The sequence below is a fragment of the Alternaria rosae genome, assembly GCF_020736505.1.
Source record: "Alternaria rosae strain MPI-PUGE-AT-0040 chromosome Unknown BKA58scaffold_4, whole genome shotgun sequence".
Taxonomy (NCBI): domain Eukaryota; kingdom Fungi; phylum Ascomycota; class Dothideomycetes; order Pleosporales; family Pleosporaceae; genus Alternaria; species Alternaria rosae.
Window position 1 is genome coordinate 1,407,059 of NW_025763573.1, and position 16,495 is coordinate 1,423,553.

General features: G+C 52.0%; 6 protein-coding genes across 6 annotated transcripts; 4 read left to right on the top strand and 2 right to left on the bottom strand.

Annotated features, from left to right (window-relative positions):
• The first annotated feature begins 299 nt into the window (after positions 1-299).
• BKA58DRAFT_150202 (uncharacterized protein) lies at positions 300-913 on the top strand. Its single transcript, XM_046164767.1, has 3 exons — positions 300-525; positions 633-700; positions 749-913. The coding sequence occupies exons 1-3, from the start codon at positions 390-392 to the stop codon at positions 785-787; spliced, it is 243 nt and encodes an 80-aa protein (XP_046026247.1). The 5' UTR covers positions 300-389; the 3' UTR covers positions 788-913.
• Positions 914-1,538: 625 nt separating this feature from the next.
• Positions 1,539-3,031, top strand: BKA58DRAFT_382428 (Intradiol ring-cleavage dioxygenase). Its single transcript, XM_046170107.1, has 3 exons — positions 1,539-2,137; positions 2,203-2,687; positions 2,743-3,031. Exons 1-3 carry the CDS (start codon positions 1,889-1,891, stop codon positions 3,014-3,016), a joined length of 1,008 nt encoding a protein of 335 aa, XP_046026248.1. The 5' UTR covers positions 1,539-1,888; the 3' UTR covers positions 3,017-3,031.
• Positions 3,032-3,239: 208 nt separating this feature from the next.
• On the bottom strand, positions 3,240-5,114 carry BKA58DRAFT_410680 (uncharacterized protein; the record flags this gene model as incomplete). The annotated part of the gene is made up of 2 exons (XM_046172239.1): positions 3,240-4,896; positions 4,945-5,114. 2 exons carry the CDS (start codon positions 5,112-5,114, stop codon positions 3,240-3,242), a joined length of 1,827 nt encoding a protein of 608 aa, XP_046026249.1.
• A 1,156-nt stretch (positions 5,115-6,270) lies between these two features.
• Positions 6,271-7,616, top strand: BKA58DRAFT_150229 (cytochrome b5-like heme/steroid binding domain-containing protein). Its single transcript, XM_046164768.1, has 3 exons — positions 6,271-6,544; positions 6,598-6,637; positions 6,688-7,616. The coding sequence occupies exons 1-3, from the start codon at positions 6,535-6,537 to the stop codon at positions 7,160-7,162; spliced, it is 525 nt and encodes a 174-aa protein (XP_046026250.1). The 5' UTR covers positions 6,271-6,534; the 3' UTR covers positions 7,163-7,616.
• Position 7,617: 1 nt separating this feature from the next.
• On the top strand, positions 7,618-9,275 carry BKA58DRAFT_150230 (uncharacterized protein). Its single transcript, XM_046164769.1, has 4 exons — positions 7,618-7,863; positions 7,924-8,086; positions 8,148-8,878; positions 8,925-9,275. Exons 1-4 carry the CDS (start codon positions 7,756-7,758, stop codon positions 9,093-9,095), a joined length of 1,173 nt encoding a protein of 390 aa, XP_046026251.1. The 5' UTR covers positions 7,618-7,755; the 3' UTR covers positions 9,096-9,275.
• A 441-nt stretch (positions 9,276-9,716) lies between these two features.
• BKA58DRAFT_312882 (kinase-like domain-containing protein) lies at positions 9,717-12,252 on the bottom strand (the record flags this gene model as incomplete). The annotated part of the gene is made up of 3 exons (XM_046167406.1): positions 9,717-10,028; positions 10,074-11,547; positions 11,600-12,252. 3 exons carry the CDS (start codon positions 12,250-12,252, stop codon positions 9,717-9,719), a joined length of 2,439 nt encoding a protein of 812 aa, XP_046026252.1.
• Positions 12,253-16,495: the final 4,243 nt, after the last annotated feature.

Sequence of the window (16,495 nt, forward strand, 5' to 3'; positions counted from 1 at the left end):
ACAATTTCGCTCATGTCAGCTCATGATTCGCGCAATGGCAATGTCTCTTTCCGGAGACACAACCATGCGTTCCATGCCGCATACCTTGCATCTGAAAGGGAGTTGGGGGCGCATATTGCTACATGTTTCAAGTGAACAGCTGCGCCAATCACGCAAGACTATGTTTCTAATGTCGCGCAAATACCCAGGCAGGCTATCGAATACATAAAGTAGGGTAGTAAGCCAAGTGTAGCTTAGCGCGGTTTGGGTCGCGCCTTCGTCAATAAACCTACAGTACACGCTCACCTCCCATTAACACCACAACGACAGCTCTACCTCTGCCACTTACTTCCACCAAATTTCTCCGCTCACAAACTAATACCACCTTCGACCAGTGTCTGCTATCCATCATGGCTGCTACCACTACCAAGACTGCGACACCGAAGGCAGCCAGCACCGCGGGTGTCAAGAAGGGTGCTCCTAAGGGCGGTCGCATCGCTAAGAAGGGCAACGCAAGGAATGCCATGATCAGGATGCAAGCATACTGTAAGTCTGCATCATTTGACGCGTTTCGACGCGTTATTCGGACGCGTTACCCCAGGCGCAGTAACAACACCTCGTGGGACGACGGATCCGCTAACGAACGATAACAGTCAAGGCCCACCGCGATGAGTACAAGGATCTCTCTTTAAAAGAGCAACAGCAAGAGCTTGGCAAGAAGGTACGTCGTCTCCATGTGATGATGAGTAACTCTGCTAACACTTAACAGTGGAAGGCTTCACCAGAGAACCCTAAGAACAACGCCTAACCTTACATGGAGCTGTTCAACAGCTTTCACTTTCCTCTGTCTACTGTGAGAATACAGTCGAATAGGGACTACCCTTTACTTTCATCAGTCATATTCTCTTTCCTGGTCTTATCATGGATTGATGTACGCAGCCGGCGTTTGGGTTGATGAGTGGGAACAATCACGGCGCATAGGTTACTGTCACGACCCGCTTTACAGCAATATGGAAGAAATTGATCCAACTCGTTCTTAGCATATGCACGTGTATGAACTATGTTGTTCCTGCAGCTTGAGCGACACAAATCCTTTAGGCTAATTGCGAAGCAATCGTACAGATCGACGAATCTCGGTGCCGTGTTCCGGTATCGAGAAGAGTCCTCTGTCGCTGCAAGCTGTGCACATGATGCCTATTCGAAAACCAGCTGTCGATGGACTTCGGGGCATAGGTTGAGTGGCACACAAGTGCAGCTAGTAGCCGTTGTTGTATGAAGAAGCCGGAATTGTAATGGCGTAACTGTGGTGGGCTTCCGTCGATATATAATCGCGTCAATGTGGCCCTTCCGACTGGTTTACAGTGAATCAACAAGCAAAATGCTCAGTGATCGAGAGCACATTAGTGACCGAAGAAAACCAAGTTGGCGGACGCAATTGTGGATGTATCGAGCATTTACATGGCAAAGGATCCTTAGGAATATTTGGCCGGTAGTGCCACTGCTTGTAAGCTCTTGGTAAGCTGCTGCCCCGCCCCGCATCCAGGTACCGAGAGCCCCTCCGACATCATCACCTCCACCTCTTGAACTCTTTGCCGGCGCCTGCAACCCTGTTCTTCGCAGTTGCGCGACCTATGAGCTTTGCGCTATCGTCAGCGGACGTCTTTTGAGATGGGGCCCGATTCGGCGGCTTTCGTGTCAAGCTTCGCGGTTACTTTCGTTCGTCAGTGCCGCAGCTAGCTTCAAGTGCACTTCCCTTCTTCGAGTAGCCTCGCAAGCTTTGTGGTGTCCTTTGCGTGTCCTGAAGTGATCTTTATCTTTGTGTGCTTGTTTTCACGACCGTAACTCCTTTCGTCTCAAGCTTGCCCAATCTCGACTTCAAACCCTCTACAACGTCTCATCACACGGCACCATGGCATCTAGCAAGGGCGCAGACGCCTCCACGGTTCCTGTCCTCAAAGATCTCACAATCGAGAACATCACCGAGAATGTGCACCGAATAAACTCGCAATGCGCAGACCCGCGCCTCAAGTACGTCATGGAGCGTTTGGTGTCGCATCTACACGACTTCGCACGCGAGACGCGGCTGAGCTTCGATGAGTGGATGGCAGGCATACAGTTTCTTACGCAGGTAGGACAGATATGCACAGACGTGCGACAGGTAAGTTTCCATCTGGTTCTCGTGGTATAAGACCAAGACACCTGAGCTGTAGTAATATATCGTAGGAATTCATCCTTCTTTCAGACATAGTCGGTCTCTCTCTCCTCGTAGACTCTATAGACCATCCCAAACCGGCCTCCTCCACCGAAGGCACAGTCCTCGGTCCGTTCCACACGCACGACGCACCCTCCGACTCCAACGGCACCTCCATCTCTGCCGATCCCGACGGCGAGTCCCTGCTCGTCCTCTGCACGGTCAAAACTACGCACGGCGAGCCCGTATCAGACGTCAAGATCGACGTGTGGGAAACAGACTCCCATGGCAAATACGACGTGCAGTATGAGAACAGGGGTGACAAAGCAGATGGCCGTGCGGTTATAAGGAGTGACAAGGATGGTGTGTTCTGGTTCAAGGGTATCGTACCCGTACCGTATCCAATTCCCAATGACGGGCCTGTTGGCAAGTTGCTCGAAAAATTGGGTAGGCATTGCTGGAGGCCGAGCCATATGCATTTCATGTTTGAGAAGGAGGGTTTCGATAACTTGGTTACGTGAGTCTCCTCTTTAGACCTCTTCGTTTGTGTAGCTTACTGACGCCATGTCTAGGGCATTGTATGTCCGTGGTTCCGACTACGAGACCTCCGACGCCGTCTTTGGTGTCAAAGAATCTCTCATTGTCAGCTTAGATACCGTGACAGCTGAACAGGCCAAGGAGTATGACGTCAAAGAAGGATCGAAATTGCTCAAATACGATTTCGTGTTGGTAACGGATGAAGAGACGAAGCAATTACGACATGACGAAGCGGTAAAAGCAATGAAGATGTTGGGAAGAGAGGGAATGATGATAGTCAATGGACTGCCCGTGCCTGAGGTCGACTAGTTTGCAAATCAAAATAGAACGTTTATGAAATTCGGGGTATGATAACTAAGGTCTTGGTAATTCGAAAGAAAATGTATCCGCTTGGATAACCACAAGGCTTCGAGCCAGAGAATATGCGACTTGGAAAGCAACGCCAAGTACGCTGTGTGAACTGCAAATGCCAGAAAAAGAAGAGAAATCCACCACATCGTACACCAACTCCATGCCACCGAGTCAACTGCATCTAGCTAGTGACTCTCCTCACCCACAATGCGCTCCCATTCGAGTTCGGATCATCCCTCTCCCTCTTCTTCCACGCGCGATGCAACTTGAGCCCAACATCATGCTCTTCTCTGCGAATCTCATCCAACTCCTCTTGAAACGCCTTCTTCCTCTCTTCCGCGACCCTAGCCTTCTTGAAGTCGGTAAGCAGCGGATTAGGCGGCGCAGCATTGTTCAAGTCTTTAAGCAAACGATACACATTGTTGCGACGAATTCGTAGATCTTCTTGCTGCGATTCCAGATAGGCAATGTGGTCGATGGCACTGAGTTGGGAAGGAGGTAGCGGAAGCGCCTTTTGTGATTTTTGTGATGAGTTGGAGAAAGTAGAGGAGGCGTAAGGGGATCTCGGGCTGGGGGTGTAGACTTTGGCCATGGGTGCGGGTTCCCTGTCTAAGGGGGGTACGGGGCGGCGACGGTTTAGGATCGAGGAAGCGGCCGATATGGGCTCGGTTGCAACACGCTGTCTTTGCGAGGACGATAGCCCGTTGGGTGGTGAAGGTGGTGGTGAGTGTTGGTATGTCCCCGCACTGTTGTAGGTAGTCCACGAAAACCGGCTGATGGGCTTGTCCTTCTCCGATGTCTCCTTGTTGTATGGCGGCGTCGCAGTCCGCAAGGTGGGGTACAGCGTCTGTTCTACTGGCGTTACGGTGGCCGGGGACTGGTTCAATTGGGTGCGGCTGGTTGGTGTGATGGGGCTAGGGTACGATGTGCTTATACCGAGACCTGCTGTGGGTGAGGTTGGAGAGATGTGACCGCTTCGAAGAGGCGTGTTTTTTCCTACTTTGAGCGGGACAATGGGTTTAATGCCATCGTTGTAACGCATATCGTTATCGCGCGGATCCTTGGGCGCCATTTCGGTTGTTACAGTTTGAGTATCAGGCAGCTTGGGTGCAGAATCAATGGCAGCTGCAAGCGCGTTTGACCTCGCTTGGTCCGTGCTTGGTGAAATCGTCTTGCGTGGTATTTGAAGTGGTTTGTCTGTAGGCTGGTATTTGAGCGGAGGTGCGATTTCTGATCGTCCCGTCGCTCGGCTCCACGGCTCCACGGGCGGTGGTGAGCGCTTCGACCCGAAGCGGCCAACGCGCTCCCCAAAACTTGTGTTCTTTTTCTCAGGACCACTGACTGAAACCTGATACCCCATGGGTCTAGGGTCTGATGACGGCACACCTTTCGCATAAGAGCCTGGATCGACTGAGGCGGCCTTCCCTGCACTATTAGGCTCGCCTGAATACTCATCCCACTTCACTTTCGCATTTGGCGCAAGCTTGCCCTCCCAGAACTTCTGCTTAGGTGCTGGTGGAGCGTCGCCATTTCGAAGGACAGACGGCGCTCTGCGTAGGACGGGAATCTGGCTGCCCGCGCGGGAATCGTCTTCGAGTTTTCTGCGATCGTCGTCCATGGGTGACACGTCACGCATCGAGCGGAATCTTCGAGGTAGGTTGAAAGAGGAGTACTGTTCCGGTTCCGGAGAGCTGGGAGGCGATATGTCTTCGTATGCAGATGGCGATCTGCGGGTGGGGTTATCGTTATCGTAGCAGAGGGTGTCTTGCGAGTAGATGGAGGAGGCCGTGGGTACTTCTGAGGCTCTGTAGTTGGGAGGTTCCTGGGGAGACAATAAACTGCGAGACAATCAGCGGTGAGTGAGCAAACGAAATTGCGATACTTACTGCGAGAGTTGAGGGAGCGCATAATTGTGGTGACTGCCATTTTGCAGGTCGGTCACTTTGGGATTGCGCTTCAGTTGATCCTCGTCATAGGTGGTTTCAAGAAGTACGGGGTTTCCTATTTGCGCATGCCTCTCCCTATCTCGGACGGCGCCCTGTAATCGTTTCCACATTATGGGCGAATCTGCATGAAACGAATATTAGCCCGACTCGATATTGGTGCAAGTATACATAAGCATGACGAGGTGTGAAAGGCGATATTCTCAGCGGCCCCGAGCTACTTATTTCAGAAAGCCTCTCCTTTTCGCAGCAATCTTGGGAGCCATTGCACTGATTGCATGATTGTTGGATGCTTTTTGAAACCCATCGACATCGCGAGACTTGGCCTGGTTCTAGATCTGGTGGAGATAGTTGTCGGTGCGGGCGATAGGCGAGAGACATGGACCGTCGATCAGAGATGCGGAGGGCCACCACCAGATGCCTTTACTGCATCGGACAGCAGCTCTTTCTATGCAACCTGCCATTGCGTCTTCATTCCAGGATAGGATCGCATGGCCAGCGCATAAATTAATGGGCAACGTCGAGGGCGCAAGTACCAAGTCCAAAAGAGCCGGTGATAAGATAAGGAATATGAGTACGTACCGGGTGCGATTATGCGTAAAGGGAGAGATGTGAAGTTTGGTGTTGACTGTTTGCGTTGTTGTTGTTGTGGTTGATGCCAGATTAAACAAAGGAACAGCACGTAAGCTTCAAGCCGTGAATCCTTCGTCCCCTGCAGCAGCACCGAGGGCGTAATTTTGGTAAATGAGCGAGGGCGACCAAGTCGACGTAGAGTTGTATCAGTGCCGGCTCACACCATCTAGGAGAACACCCCACAAACAAGAGCGAACTGCGCCTCGACCAAAGCGCCAGCGGCACGATAACGCACCGGTGCCGCAAGTCTTTGTCTTCACACAGCGGTTCGACAGCAGCGAATTGCTTTGCGACACAATGTTTGGACGGGATAGGGCCGAGGCGCAAGAGGCGGCGTGGGCGAATCAGCGCGTCCCAAGGCGGCGGAAATGAATCGCTGTCGCGCGTTTCAGGGCTGGAAAGGGCCCTGTTTCAGAGGCGGCGCGGCAGGGATGGGCTGGGTGGAGCGGCGCGATGCTCAACGTCTGCGCGCAGATGGGCGCGTGCTTGCGGTTGTGAAGTCACGGTGCAAGTGGAGTCGAACTATCTAAGATTACCATGGCGGCTCTCCGGTGAGAGAGCTGGAGCTGTGGTTGTGCAAGCCGGTGGCTATGTCTCACATGCATCGCACTGCATCTCAGCTGTGACGGCGCCCCTTTGACGGGCAGATGGCAGGCCGGATGCGATTCGATTGTCTGTACGTATGTCTGGATTCGGCCCTTGCATGTCAAGCCGGCGGAAGTCCGTGATAGTGTGGCATGGATGGCTGGTTAGTGCTGAGGGAGTCTTTGGGGTTGCATCATCGGCTGTCATGTCGATTGAGCTCCCCGCGCCGTTCAAAGCTTCAAGGCCTACCCACCACCACGCCACCACCGTTCACTGTCACCTCTCTGGCACATCTGTAGCACACCACCCGCAGCCATGTCGGATGGTTAGTTTCTACACGCGCCACGCTCTGGAATTACGTCACGCTAACCGCAATAGCACTCCCATCACCTCTGCCGGAGCCAGCGGCAACCCACGCGTAAGCAACCAGCTCCGCTCCCAACCAACACCCAGCTCACAGCCCTACAGCGCCTCCGTCTTCACCCCAATAAACATCATTCTGTTCTCTCTCCTCGGCCTGCTCGTCTATCTCCGCCTCAAGCCAGCCGCTCCGCAAACCCTCCCGCGCGCCCCGCCGCCAACCGTCTTCCGCACCTTCACGCCGCCCTCGCTCTTCCCCTACAATGGCTTGAACAACATGCCCGTCTACCTCGCCGTCCGTGGCCGTGTATTTGACGTTACATCCGGTCGCAACTTCTACGGACCCGGTGGCCCTTACGCAAACTTCGCTGGCCGGGATGCCTCAAGGGGCCTGGCCTGTGGTAGTTTCGACGAGGACATGCTGACCAAGGATTTGGATGGACCGCTAGACACTCTCGAGGGTCTGGACGCCGAGCAGATGGATGCGCTGAGGGGATGGGAGGAGAGATTCGAGGAAAAGTATTTGGTTGTGGGCAAGCTGGTGCCTGTGGGTCACCCTGAGGCCGAAGACACCAAGGCGTAGATCCGACAAGGCAGACGTCTAGCAAGACTATTGTGAAGACCATAGCTGCTTCATTGAGGCGAAAGGAATGCTATCCGTTCGCCATGCGTCGCCGCCCATGGCCCCGTAACGGTTTGCAATCCGATAAGACCGCCATAACTACAAGCCTGTGCCAAAGCAACTGCATGTAGAGGAATCCAGCTGAAAGGCACGTAAGCAAGGACTGAAGGGGTTTCTCAGTTTCGAAGGGCACTCTAACATGAAATCAAGCATGTTCATATTCTTGTAACGGTTCATCGGTTCGCATTGACACCTAGTATCGCACCAGTCTTGAGTGAAGGTTGACGAATGCATGACTTGGACACGCCCTGTCCCTAGTACAACATCCTTAGCGTAACCGCCCGAATGCGGGGTTAGCTCTGATAGGCAATCAAATCCCATTTACTTCAGCACACCTGATAGCAGAGTCACCGCGTTTACAGCGTCTCTTAGTTTACGATTCCATCTTTTCCCCGATGTCATGACGACGCCCGGTACGCTTGGCATGCGCTTTAAGTATCGAACATATCCAGACTATCTGCTAGAGACGTCTTGAAAGACAATCGAATACAAACATGGATCAACTCAGTCTCGTTGATAAGCCGCTAGCATGGTTGCTCTTGCTGGTTGGGGTACTTGTTGTGGCATTCTTTCAGCGAGATCGACTACAAAAGGCAGTCAGTGTATGAAGTCCCCGGTATTCCATTTTCTCGGAGAGACACTGACGCCAGCCCTTAAACCAGCGATCTCCGCTAGTGCCAACGACATCACTAAGCAACAAGAAACTCGAGCTCGTGGATCCAGAAGCTATATACAACGCCATCACTCCCCTACCAAACTTCAACCTTGAAACAGAAGCGCCTCTCAAACTTCGTCCGTTCAAACCCAAGTTCCACATGACTATGGGTAGCGTCTCCACCATGGCTTCTGAACACTGTGACATGCACTGACGAAGAGGCTACCACAGCTCTCGAGAACACCACCCTTAATGACCTCCTAGCAATGGATAACACGTACCGTACGCGTTTGCAAATACGAACACAACTTCTCCAAGAAGAACGTCACGAAGTCCTCGCATGCAACCCAGAAGCCGTCCCCGCAGTCCAAGAGCTCTACAAATGGCTCATAGGAACTTACCTACCCCAACGCTTCCCAAGTCTATACCGCATCACAGAATCAGGCAAGCATCTGCGGAACCACGTCACAGATACCCTCGTCCCATTACACATGACCAACGGAGAAGAAGCACTGGAAATTCTAGGTGCGAACATCGACACGGAATTCCTGTTACTCACTCCTTCTCCTTCTACATCTGCACCTACTACTCCAACGAAATACGTATTAACAGCCTTCGTAAACTGCTTTCCAAGCGGCTTCAACACACGCTCAAAACTTGGCCAACTCCTTGCTGACATCCATGCTCCCGTCCCCGGTTACGCTGCAAAGCTCGAGAAGAGTATGGATCGCTTCTTTGCCAATCTACCGGTGGGCAAGATTGTCAAGCGGAGTAATTGGAGCATCAGTACGAATGGCGAGTTGTTCTGCTTGAAGGGTAATCATATGAGCGAAGAGGAGATGAAAAGAAAGCAAGAGGTGGGGGATGAAGAGGATATTGATTTGAACAAGTCGGTGGTAAGGTGTGAGAGGCAGACGTTGCACCGTTTACCAAAGACCGGAGCATTGGTTTTTGCGTTCAAGGTAAGTTTTGCTGGCTGAGCGGGCTGGATTGGCTAACAAGAACAAGACCTACCAGTATCCCCTCCGTGAATTGAGGGACGAAGGAAGTGGACAGGTTCTTGCGGAAGCTATCGACGGGTTAGGCCTGGGCAGTGTACCAGCAATGACTATCTACAAGCGTCAGGTCATTTGGGGTGATAAAGTCAAAGCGTTCTTGAGAGGAGAGAGTGACGCTTGAAGTATGGGAAAGTTGTATAGCACATTGCTTGTTTTACCACATGCATCATGCTGACTGTGTTTTGAGATACCAGAAGCCCAGTATTGTACATGTGAACTAGCTTTCCACCTCGTCATTTTTCCTCCACCGAAAATGTCATACGAATCGGGAGTCCTTCTAGGGACGTCCAAGGCCGATTCGACAGGAAGGCCCACCCACAAGCCAAGTACACAGCAGCACTTACTTTCCGATCCGAGTCCACCACATATCCACCCCCATTGATTGTCGTGAACCCGGTAACCGGGAAGTAAACCAGAGCCAAAAGCTGTAAATGAGCAGCGCCGTAAGACTCAAACCCAGTGGTGCCCGACCCCGCGGTAAATGTGTTCCACTCACTCCGTAGACCGATTACCCTTGTCTATGTTCTCTGCAGCTGTCATCTTCGATATTGGATACCAGTCCGACGGCAGCCTGTCAGGTCCTGTGTTAATTGCCCATACTCCATACTCCATACTCCAAAGTCGAAGCCCATGCCCTAGCCGCCTTCGTTGAAGACGGTCCATATTTTCACGCTGAAAGCAAAGAAGCAGAACAACGCCGAAAGTCAAGAAGATTGCAACGCTGAAATCCATATCGTAGAGCTTACCGACGAATATTAGGTGTACCAACTGGATTGCCTCGTTTCATCATGGGTGGCTTGACGACAGCAGACTTTGCAGGTGTGGCAGTCTTAGACGCGGGGTTCTTAGTGGCGAAGAACTTGTGCGCGAGAGCTTCCTTCGGCGATAGACGCTTTTCGACGTTCATGTGCAGGCTTGCGCTCAACAGATCCGCAAGATCATTCAGCTCGCCCACGGTAGGTCCTCCAGTGGAGATGCTTCGGGCAGCCTCATGAACTCGCGTCTTCATATCGCGGTTGATCTTCTTCTGCTGTTCAATTTTGCGGACAGAGAGCTTTGGCTCGTTAGCTTTACCTCTAAGAGAGACTAAAACGCTTACCTTATTGTACTGATCCACCTCCCGACTGATGAACTTAAGCGGTGGTCCCAACTCAAAGTTATCGAGAATGTTGTTGACGAGACCCTTCTTGAGCAGTTTCTCACTTGGCCATCCCAGACAGTCCATGAAAGACTTGATCATCTGATTGTTCGACCGTCCGGTAAAGAGGATTTTACCAGTCCATAGCTCATACACAGTGCAACCCACAGCCCACATGTCGACAGGATAGCCAACCTCCATACCAAGTATGATCTCGGGTGCGCGGTAGAATCGACTGACAAGGTACTCGGTGCGCTCGATCACGTCTCGCTTGTCGACAGCGGTACCAAAATCGGCGAGCTTGATGGTTTTCTTGTCAGCAGAGACTAGGACGTTGTCTGGCTTCAGATCAAGGTGGATGACCTGACAGTTCTGCAAGTGCTGGAGACCAAGAAACATCTGACGCGCATAGATGCGCACAGCTGGAAGTGTGAGACCGTGGCCGTTGGTCTCTTCCTTGAGCAGATCTCGCAAGTTCTTCGACATGTGTTCGAACACAATGCACAGATGGCCTTTGTGGTCGAAAGAACCCAGTAAGCGAATGATGTGACGCTTGTCCTGTGGGTCTGCCTCGTTGACTTTGCGCAGGAAGTCCATCTCCTTCTGGCTGGCTCTTCTCATCAAGTCGTTCCGGCGGATCATCTTGATAGCGACTATTCTTGGATTTGGATCCCCGTTGTCAGCCCTGACCTCCTCAGCTTGTGCGACGTTGGCGAAGACACCACGACCAAGACCCTTGATCATGCGATAGCGTCCACCATCCACTAGCTCGTTGCTGATCAGCTTGTAGTATCCTTCGGGATCGTCCCAGTTGTCAAGCAGCTTCTCGTCAAGCACAGTGCCTTTCGCAACGACAGCCTGCTCAGCTCCGACATATTCTTCCTCGTCTTCATCATCAGAAGCGAACATGTCGAACTCTTTCTTTTGTTTCTTGACAGGTGCTACTTTCTCAGCTGGAAGTGTAGAGAGGACTTTCGGGTCGGTCTCGCGGTACGCATCTGAAGAAACTTCGGGATTCTGGTTCTTCTTGGCTGCTCGATCGCGGTCGTCCAACATGTCCTGTAGCGGGTCGTAATCCGCCGCCGATGGACTCGCTACCGCAGGACTGTTGCCCTCACTAATTACGTTCTGCTTGTCGATTACCATAACGTCTGGTGAAGCCGGTACGGAGTCGAGGTTGCCGTTACGGGGCGATGCGAACGGTGATATGGGACTTTGGACGTGGGCCGCTGGAGACGCGACATCATGGGTTGCCGCTTCAGATGCATTAGTGAGAACAGCCTGCTGAAGCAGACTGTCTTTCGGCTTCTGTTGCTCAGCAGCAGCGGCACGTATAGCAGCCCAACGGCGACGTTTCTCCTCACGCGATTCTTGAGTGGGAACTTTCTCTTCGACAGGGGCCGGGGTGTACTCAGTGGTATCGTCAATGGAGGTCCTGTTGCAATGTCAGTTGTGTAAAGGGATCGGTTGGCACTGGTTGCGCTTACATCTCAACATCTTCTGTCACGCTTGTCTTCTTCGCCTCGGTCTTCGGGCCTTCTGAAGGTGCCTGTTGCTTCTGTGGCAGCGACTGACGAGACTTATCGCGCTGTTGATCTCCGTGACGCGAGTTTTGTGGTCGCTTATCGGTAGGCAGAGTCTCTCGGAAATCTGGTACTGGATTGGGGTTCTCGACTTCGGCGTACGATATGGGCTTGGCATGTGATCGGTCTGGTACGTCCTTCTGTTCCTTGACAAACCCTCCCTGATAAGATCCTGGAGCCCGTCGAGGGTCAGCGTGTCTGCTACGATCAGCATGATACCGCTTGTCAGGGCGACTGCGTGGCGGAGAAGCCTTGCGCTTGTAGCCCCTTGAATCATTCCCAGTGTGATCGGCTCGGCTTCGTCGATAGGGCGATGGCGATCGGTCGGCGGCGCGGTTCCTCCGATATGGTGACGGAGAGCGTGATGGCGTGCGCTTGCGGCGGTATGGCGAAGGCGAGCGACTCAATGCGCGATAGTTATCATAAGCATCATCCAGTCCAAAGGACCTGCTTGAGCCGTTAATCGCAGGTTCGTTGCGCGAGTTGACTGTGTTTGCCTTGTGTCGGGTATCCAAGACCTCGCCCTCTGAAGCTGAACTTGAGCGAGACGTTGCCATGTTGGCTGTTGCTGTGATGCTGGACCGCGCTATCTTGCTTCAGAAGATAAATTCTGGCGTCAGCTTGCTTCTTGTTGATGAGAAGATTGAGTGTCTCTATCACTGACTGTGTAGCAGAGAAGGAGAGACAAGCGCGACCGCACCAAGATGGTGAGTAGGAACGCGCTGGTGATGGGTGATTTCGTCGTGGTCTCGTCGCGGTTGGCTTCGCGATCCAGCGGGGAAAGTGCAATGAAGTCAGAGCTTTAGGTGTTACCTAAGCAAAGCACGTGACCTAGGTACGCGGATCCATTGATAGGTATCCAGGCAACCACCGTGACAACCCATCTACGGACGTCCATCAGCAAGACCACATTTACTTCTCCAAGTCAGCGCTCAAGTGTTCTGAAAATCATCTCGGTCGCGTGGTGACGCCGTTTGTGACAATAACATGCAGTGGGCTTTTGAGCTGTTGGACCGCTTCCAAAGTCCGGTACCTGAAGGTGTGCCCAGGTGAACTTCACATACATCCTCTGTTGCAACATTTATAAAATGATAAACTACAACATAAGTAATTGGCAATATGTACACAACAGACTTCGTAGCGGATAGGACAAGACGTCTGCTTTGACCAGACGCCGCTTCCATTGACGCGTTCAACGGCCAGATACGATTTACCCAGTTGCATGATCCTGGACGTCGTCAAAAATGGTGTGTATGCTGATTGGGCGTCCAAAGACACTTCTTGCTCAACCAACAGCACGCTCGTGCCTCATCACCCCATGCTCCTTTACTATTTCCGCTATGCTAGGGGCCAAAGCGGTGATGGTCTGATTTCAGTGATTCATGTTGAAATCCACAACAGCAGTCCATGACTCTTCACAGGGGAGTTCCACAAAACAACTTCGTTACGGGTTGTGGTTGCTGTGTCACTGCCCAATATCAATTGGATCGCGTGCAACAGATAGCATCGGATGCATCCCGCCGAAAGTATGCTCGCCTCGCCTCGACGCCTACCGAGGCTGTGCAGCCTTTTGTCTCATGGGGCTAAGCACCCGCTGTGTTGCGCCTCCCTCCGTCTACCTTGGTAGCTTACGCTCACGAAGATCTTCCGCATCTAAGATTCGCGAGCCGATCCATGTAACAGTAACATGCCGGTTGTAGTCCAGTAAGCCAGTGTCTCTGGGTAAGGTGGGCGAGTTTTTTTCGAATCTCGCAGGTCCGCGGAAATACTTCAAGTATGATCACCATGAACATTGTGTACGAACACATGTTATCCTTGCCAAACTACCATCTGGGCGATTGACAATCGCGCAGCAGAATACGAGGCACTTCCACGCCTTAGGCGTAATGGTATGGAAAGCACGGTGTGCGTCATGCTCACAAGTTGCAGCGGTGAACGATAGCTCACGTACATACCACCTAGGTACAAAGAAGAAAGTGTCCACAATGTGGAAAAAGAAAACACGGGCCATGTGTTTGGCTGGGGACCACGAGAAACGAATCAAGATTCGGGACTCTTTTCTCCAGAATCGGATAGTACGACTAAATGTTCTACAGTGTACACCGTAGTGTACCTAGGTAAAGGAGAAGTCAAGGTGAGATAAAATTTGCGCTACCTAGGTACATTTGAGCAAAGGATGCATGAAAGTCGTACGATTGACCCTGCAGGAGATGATATCCAACATAGCCGAGCTCCGGTACTCATCATATGTGTTGAATGAGTACGTTACCCGAAGCGTACTTGATCTGATAGCTTTGCTAGCCACGTTTTCAAGCACTTCATTGTGTCCGCTACTCACGTATGTCACCGAAGATCTTCGGGTTTTGGATGACCCTGTGGCTAGATTGGACGAAGTTCCGAACCAATCGCGAATGTCGGCGTAGCTTCCGTAGCCACTGACGTGCTGGAAGCACGAAACGGTAGAGACCCTGATATAGCGTGTGCCAGACTACTGGGACGAGATGGAGAACCGACAGCAGGGGACTGAGATGAAGTCAGGTCTGGACCTCGATCGATATCCTCCGTATAATTCTCTTCTACGCCTCTTCGACGCTTGCAAACCAAGCTTTTTAGTTCTGCCATGTGTGCGAGCCATCTGTTCCAAATCAACGTACCAATCCACGGATTTATGTTGCCTAACGTCATTCGTCGGCGAATACCGGCCACACCGGGGAACACCACAACACACCTAGCCAGCCCTGAACTATACGCTGAATTTCTGGTCTCCAACTCGCCCCCGAATATCCTTTTGACTCCATGCCTCCTCAGCAACGATGCAGAACAGATGGAGAGCTTCCAGGTCTTGAAAATGTACAAGTACAGAATGACCTAATAGTAAGACAATTCTCAAATCTAGAACCCATGATTTAGCTCTAGGATAGATTGAAGCATTACCAAGTTGTGAAGATCCTCGACCAGGGTCTGATCACGGTTCAATGGGTGAATGGGCAGCAGTAGAGCCCGTAGTAGTCTGACACGTCTGAGACTCCAAGGCCGCAAAGTCTAGCGCAGGTCCGCAAGGAGCCGTAAACTCTGCGATCCCTGAGTGACTACTCGAGGCTTCGTAACCTAAGGTTACAGACGGATTTCGACGAGCAAATCTCGGTGTGATGGTCTAGGAGTACCTCGCAAGGTTGCTGATCGAGCTTGGAATGCGCGTCCGATTTCCTTTCTCGGAGGGGCAGAATATCTGCCCAGGCAGAATACATCATCCGGACACGATCAACACAGAGATATTGGTCAAACACGACTAAGGAAAATGCTTACTTGGGAAACATCATAAGCTTCAGAAGGGAGACAGGCTTCGATAGTCTTTGGTGCTTGTGGTTACACTTCGACAATCAGTATGATCGTAGTTTCTGCTCACCGAGATGTGTAGCACGTGGTTGCACACTGCACGGTTGAATGTTCGGTGAGTTGGCGTTAGGTTATAGATGCGATCGGGATACCAATCAGACATGGTTAGAGCCATGTATCTAAGGAAGCGACTGCGAAGTCTTCCCCGTACCCGTTCATGGTGTGGAGCTAGTTGAAAGCCTCGTGCTCCGTCTTAGGGTAGGAATACCTTCTTGGGCTAAGTTTGGGCCGACTTGGAATAATTGCTTGATGACAATTGAAAAAGGGTCAGGAACAGGTTTGAACGTAAGGTACCACTACAATAGCATCGACTTAGACGGCGTCCCATACAGCTTGACATAGGCAACGATGTGGAAAGTTCCAGCCTCGACGCCGTATCCCCGCGTAGTCTGTCTATCGCCAAATGTGCGGCGAATTCGAGCAGCCAGCTAGTGGAAAGAAGATCTCGGGTATTCTTGCTTGTGTGTTTGCCGGCGGGAGGCGCAGTGGAAGAAGCATTGTGCCCGCCGCTTTGCTTACCTCGCTGCACGGAGGTATGCCAACCGACCTGGATAGAAGAAAGAAACGCATATGAGCGTGGCGTGGCTTCGTGGTGGCGTTCTGCACTCTAATGCGCGTGCGGGAGAATGTTCCTGCCCAGCTGCCTGACTATTGACCCTGGCAAAAGCTACTTGACCATGTTGGTCTTCACGTCCGGGCGTCCTGAGGGCACATGAAGCCGACATTCATAAACTTAAAAACTACGTCACACCCTACCATCCCTGATGGTCTAAGCATACTGCGTTTTTCTCATGGCGGATCCCGGTTGGGCGCTTCAACGCGGCAGCGCGTACAGCAAGCTTTGGTGGCTATCGGTCCGACTGGATATTACCACACCGGCTTGGGGCAAGGGCGTCGCGCTGCTCAGATTCTACATGTTCCTAGCGACATTCCAACAAGCGTCCATGTTAGGTTGAGACTATACGGGATACTAAGCTATGGAGGCCTGGAACTTCGTTGAAAGTTGATTTGAGACGATCTGCCGCACGTCACTGCACCAGTGAGCATGCAAAGTCATGATCGACAGGCGTGATCTGACCGTACCTATGTTTATACCAAGAAAAAGGGTCCGATTCCACATAGCAACCTTGATCGCGCGCATGGCGTACTGGTAGTTCGTTGCGCTGTACAAATCTCTGTTCAATCAGATGGAGGGCGACTCATACCAGTCAAAAAGTTCATGACATAGTATCATGGGGTCGCATGTGCGCGTTCGGTTTCGCATGCCTTTGCCAGCATCTCTCAGGAGCGGCGGTTCTAGCCTAGTCTAACAGTGCCGTCCGCTAACCCGATTTCCCCGCGGTCGTTGCTGTGTGGTGCGCTAAAACACTAGATCCAGCTGCTTCCGAAAGCTGGTGTTTAGAT

Coding starts and splice junctions, on each gene's coding strand:
- BKA58DRAFT_150230 (XM_046164769.1), top strand. CDS start 7,756: ATGGATCAACTCAGTCTCGTTGATAAGCCGCTAGCATGGTTGCTCTTG. Junction 7,864..7,923: donor GACTACAAAAGGCAGTCAGT/GTATGAAGTCCC, acceptor CCCTTAAACCAG/CGATCTCCGCTAGTGCCAAC. Junction 8,087..8,147: donor CAAGTTCCACATGACTATGG/GTAGCGTCTCCA, acceptor AGGCTACCACAG/CTCTCGAGAACACCACCCTT.
- BKA58DRAFT_150229 (XM_046164768.1), top strand. Junction 6,638..6,687: donor GAGCCAGCGGCAACCCACGC/GTAAGCAACCAG, acceptor ACAGCCCTACAG/CGCCTCCGTCTTCACCCCAA.
- BKA58DRAFT_150202 (XM_046164767.1), top strand. CDS start 390: ATGGCTGCTACCACTACCAAGACTGCGACACCGAAGGCAGCCAGCACC. Junction 526..632: donor GATCAGGATGCAAGCATACT/GTAAGTCTGCAT, acceptor GAACGATAACAG/TCAAGGCCCACCGCGATGAG. Junction 701..748: donor AGCAAGAGCTTGGCAAGAAG/GTACGTCGTCTC, acceptor AACACTTAACAG/TGGAAGGCTTCACCAGAGAA.
- BKA58DRAFT_382428 (XM_046170107.1), top strand. CDS start 1,889: ATGGCATCTAGCAAGGGCGCAGACGCCTCCACGGTTCCTGTCCTCAAA. Junction 2,138..2,202: donor TATGCACAGACGTGCGACAG/GTAAGTTTCCAT, acceptor AATATATCGTAG/GAATTCATCCTTCTTTCAGA. Junction 2,688..2,742: donor GGTTTCGATAACTTGGTTAC/GTGAGTCTCCTC, acceptor CGCCATGTCTAG/GGCATTGTATGTCCGTGGTT.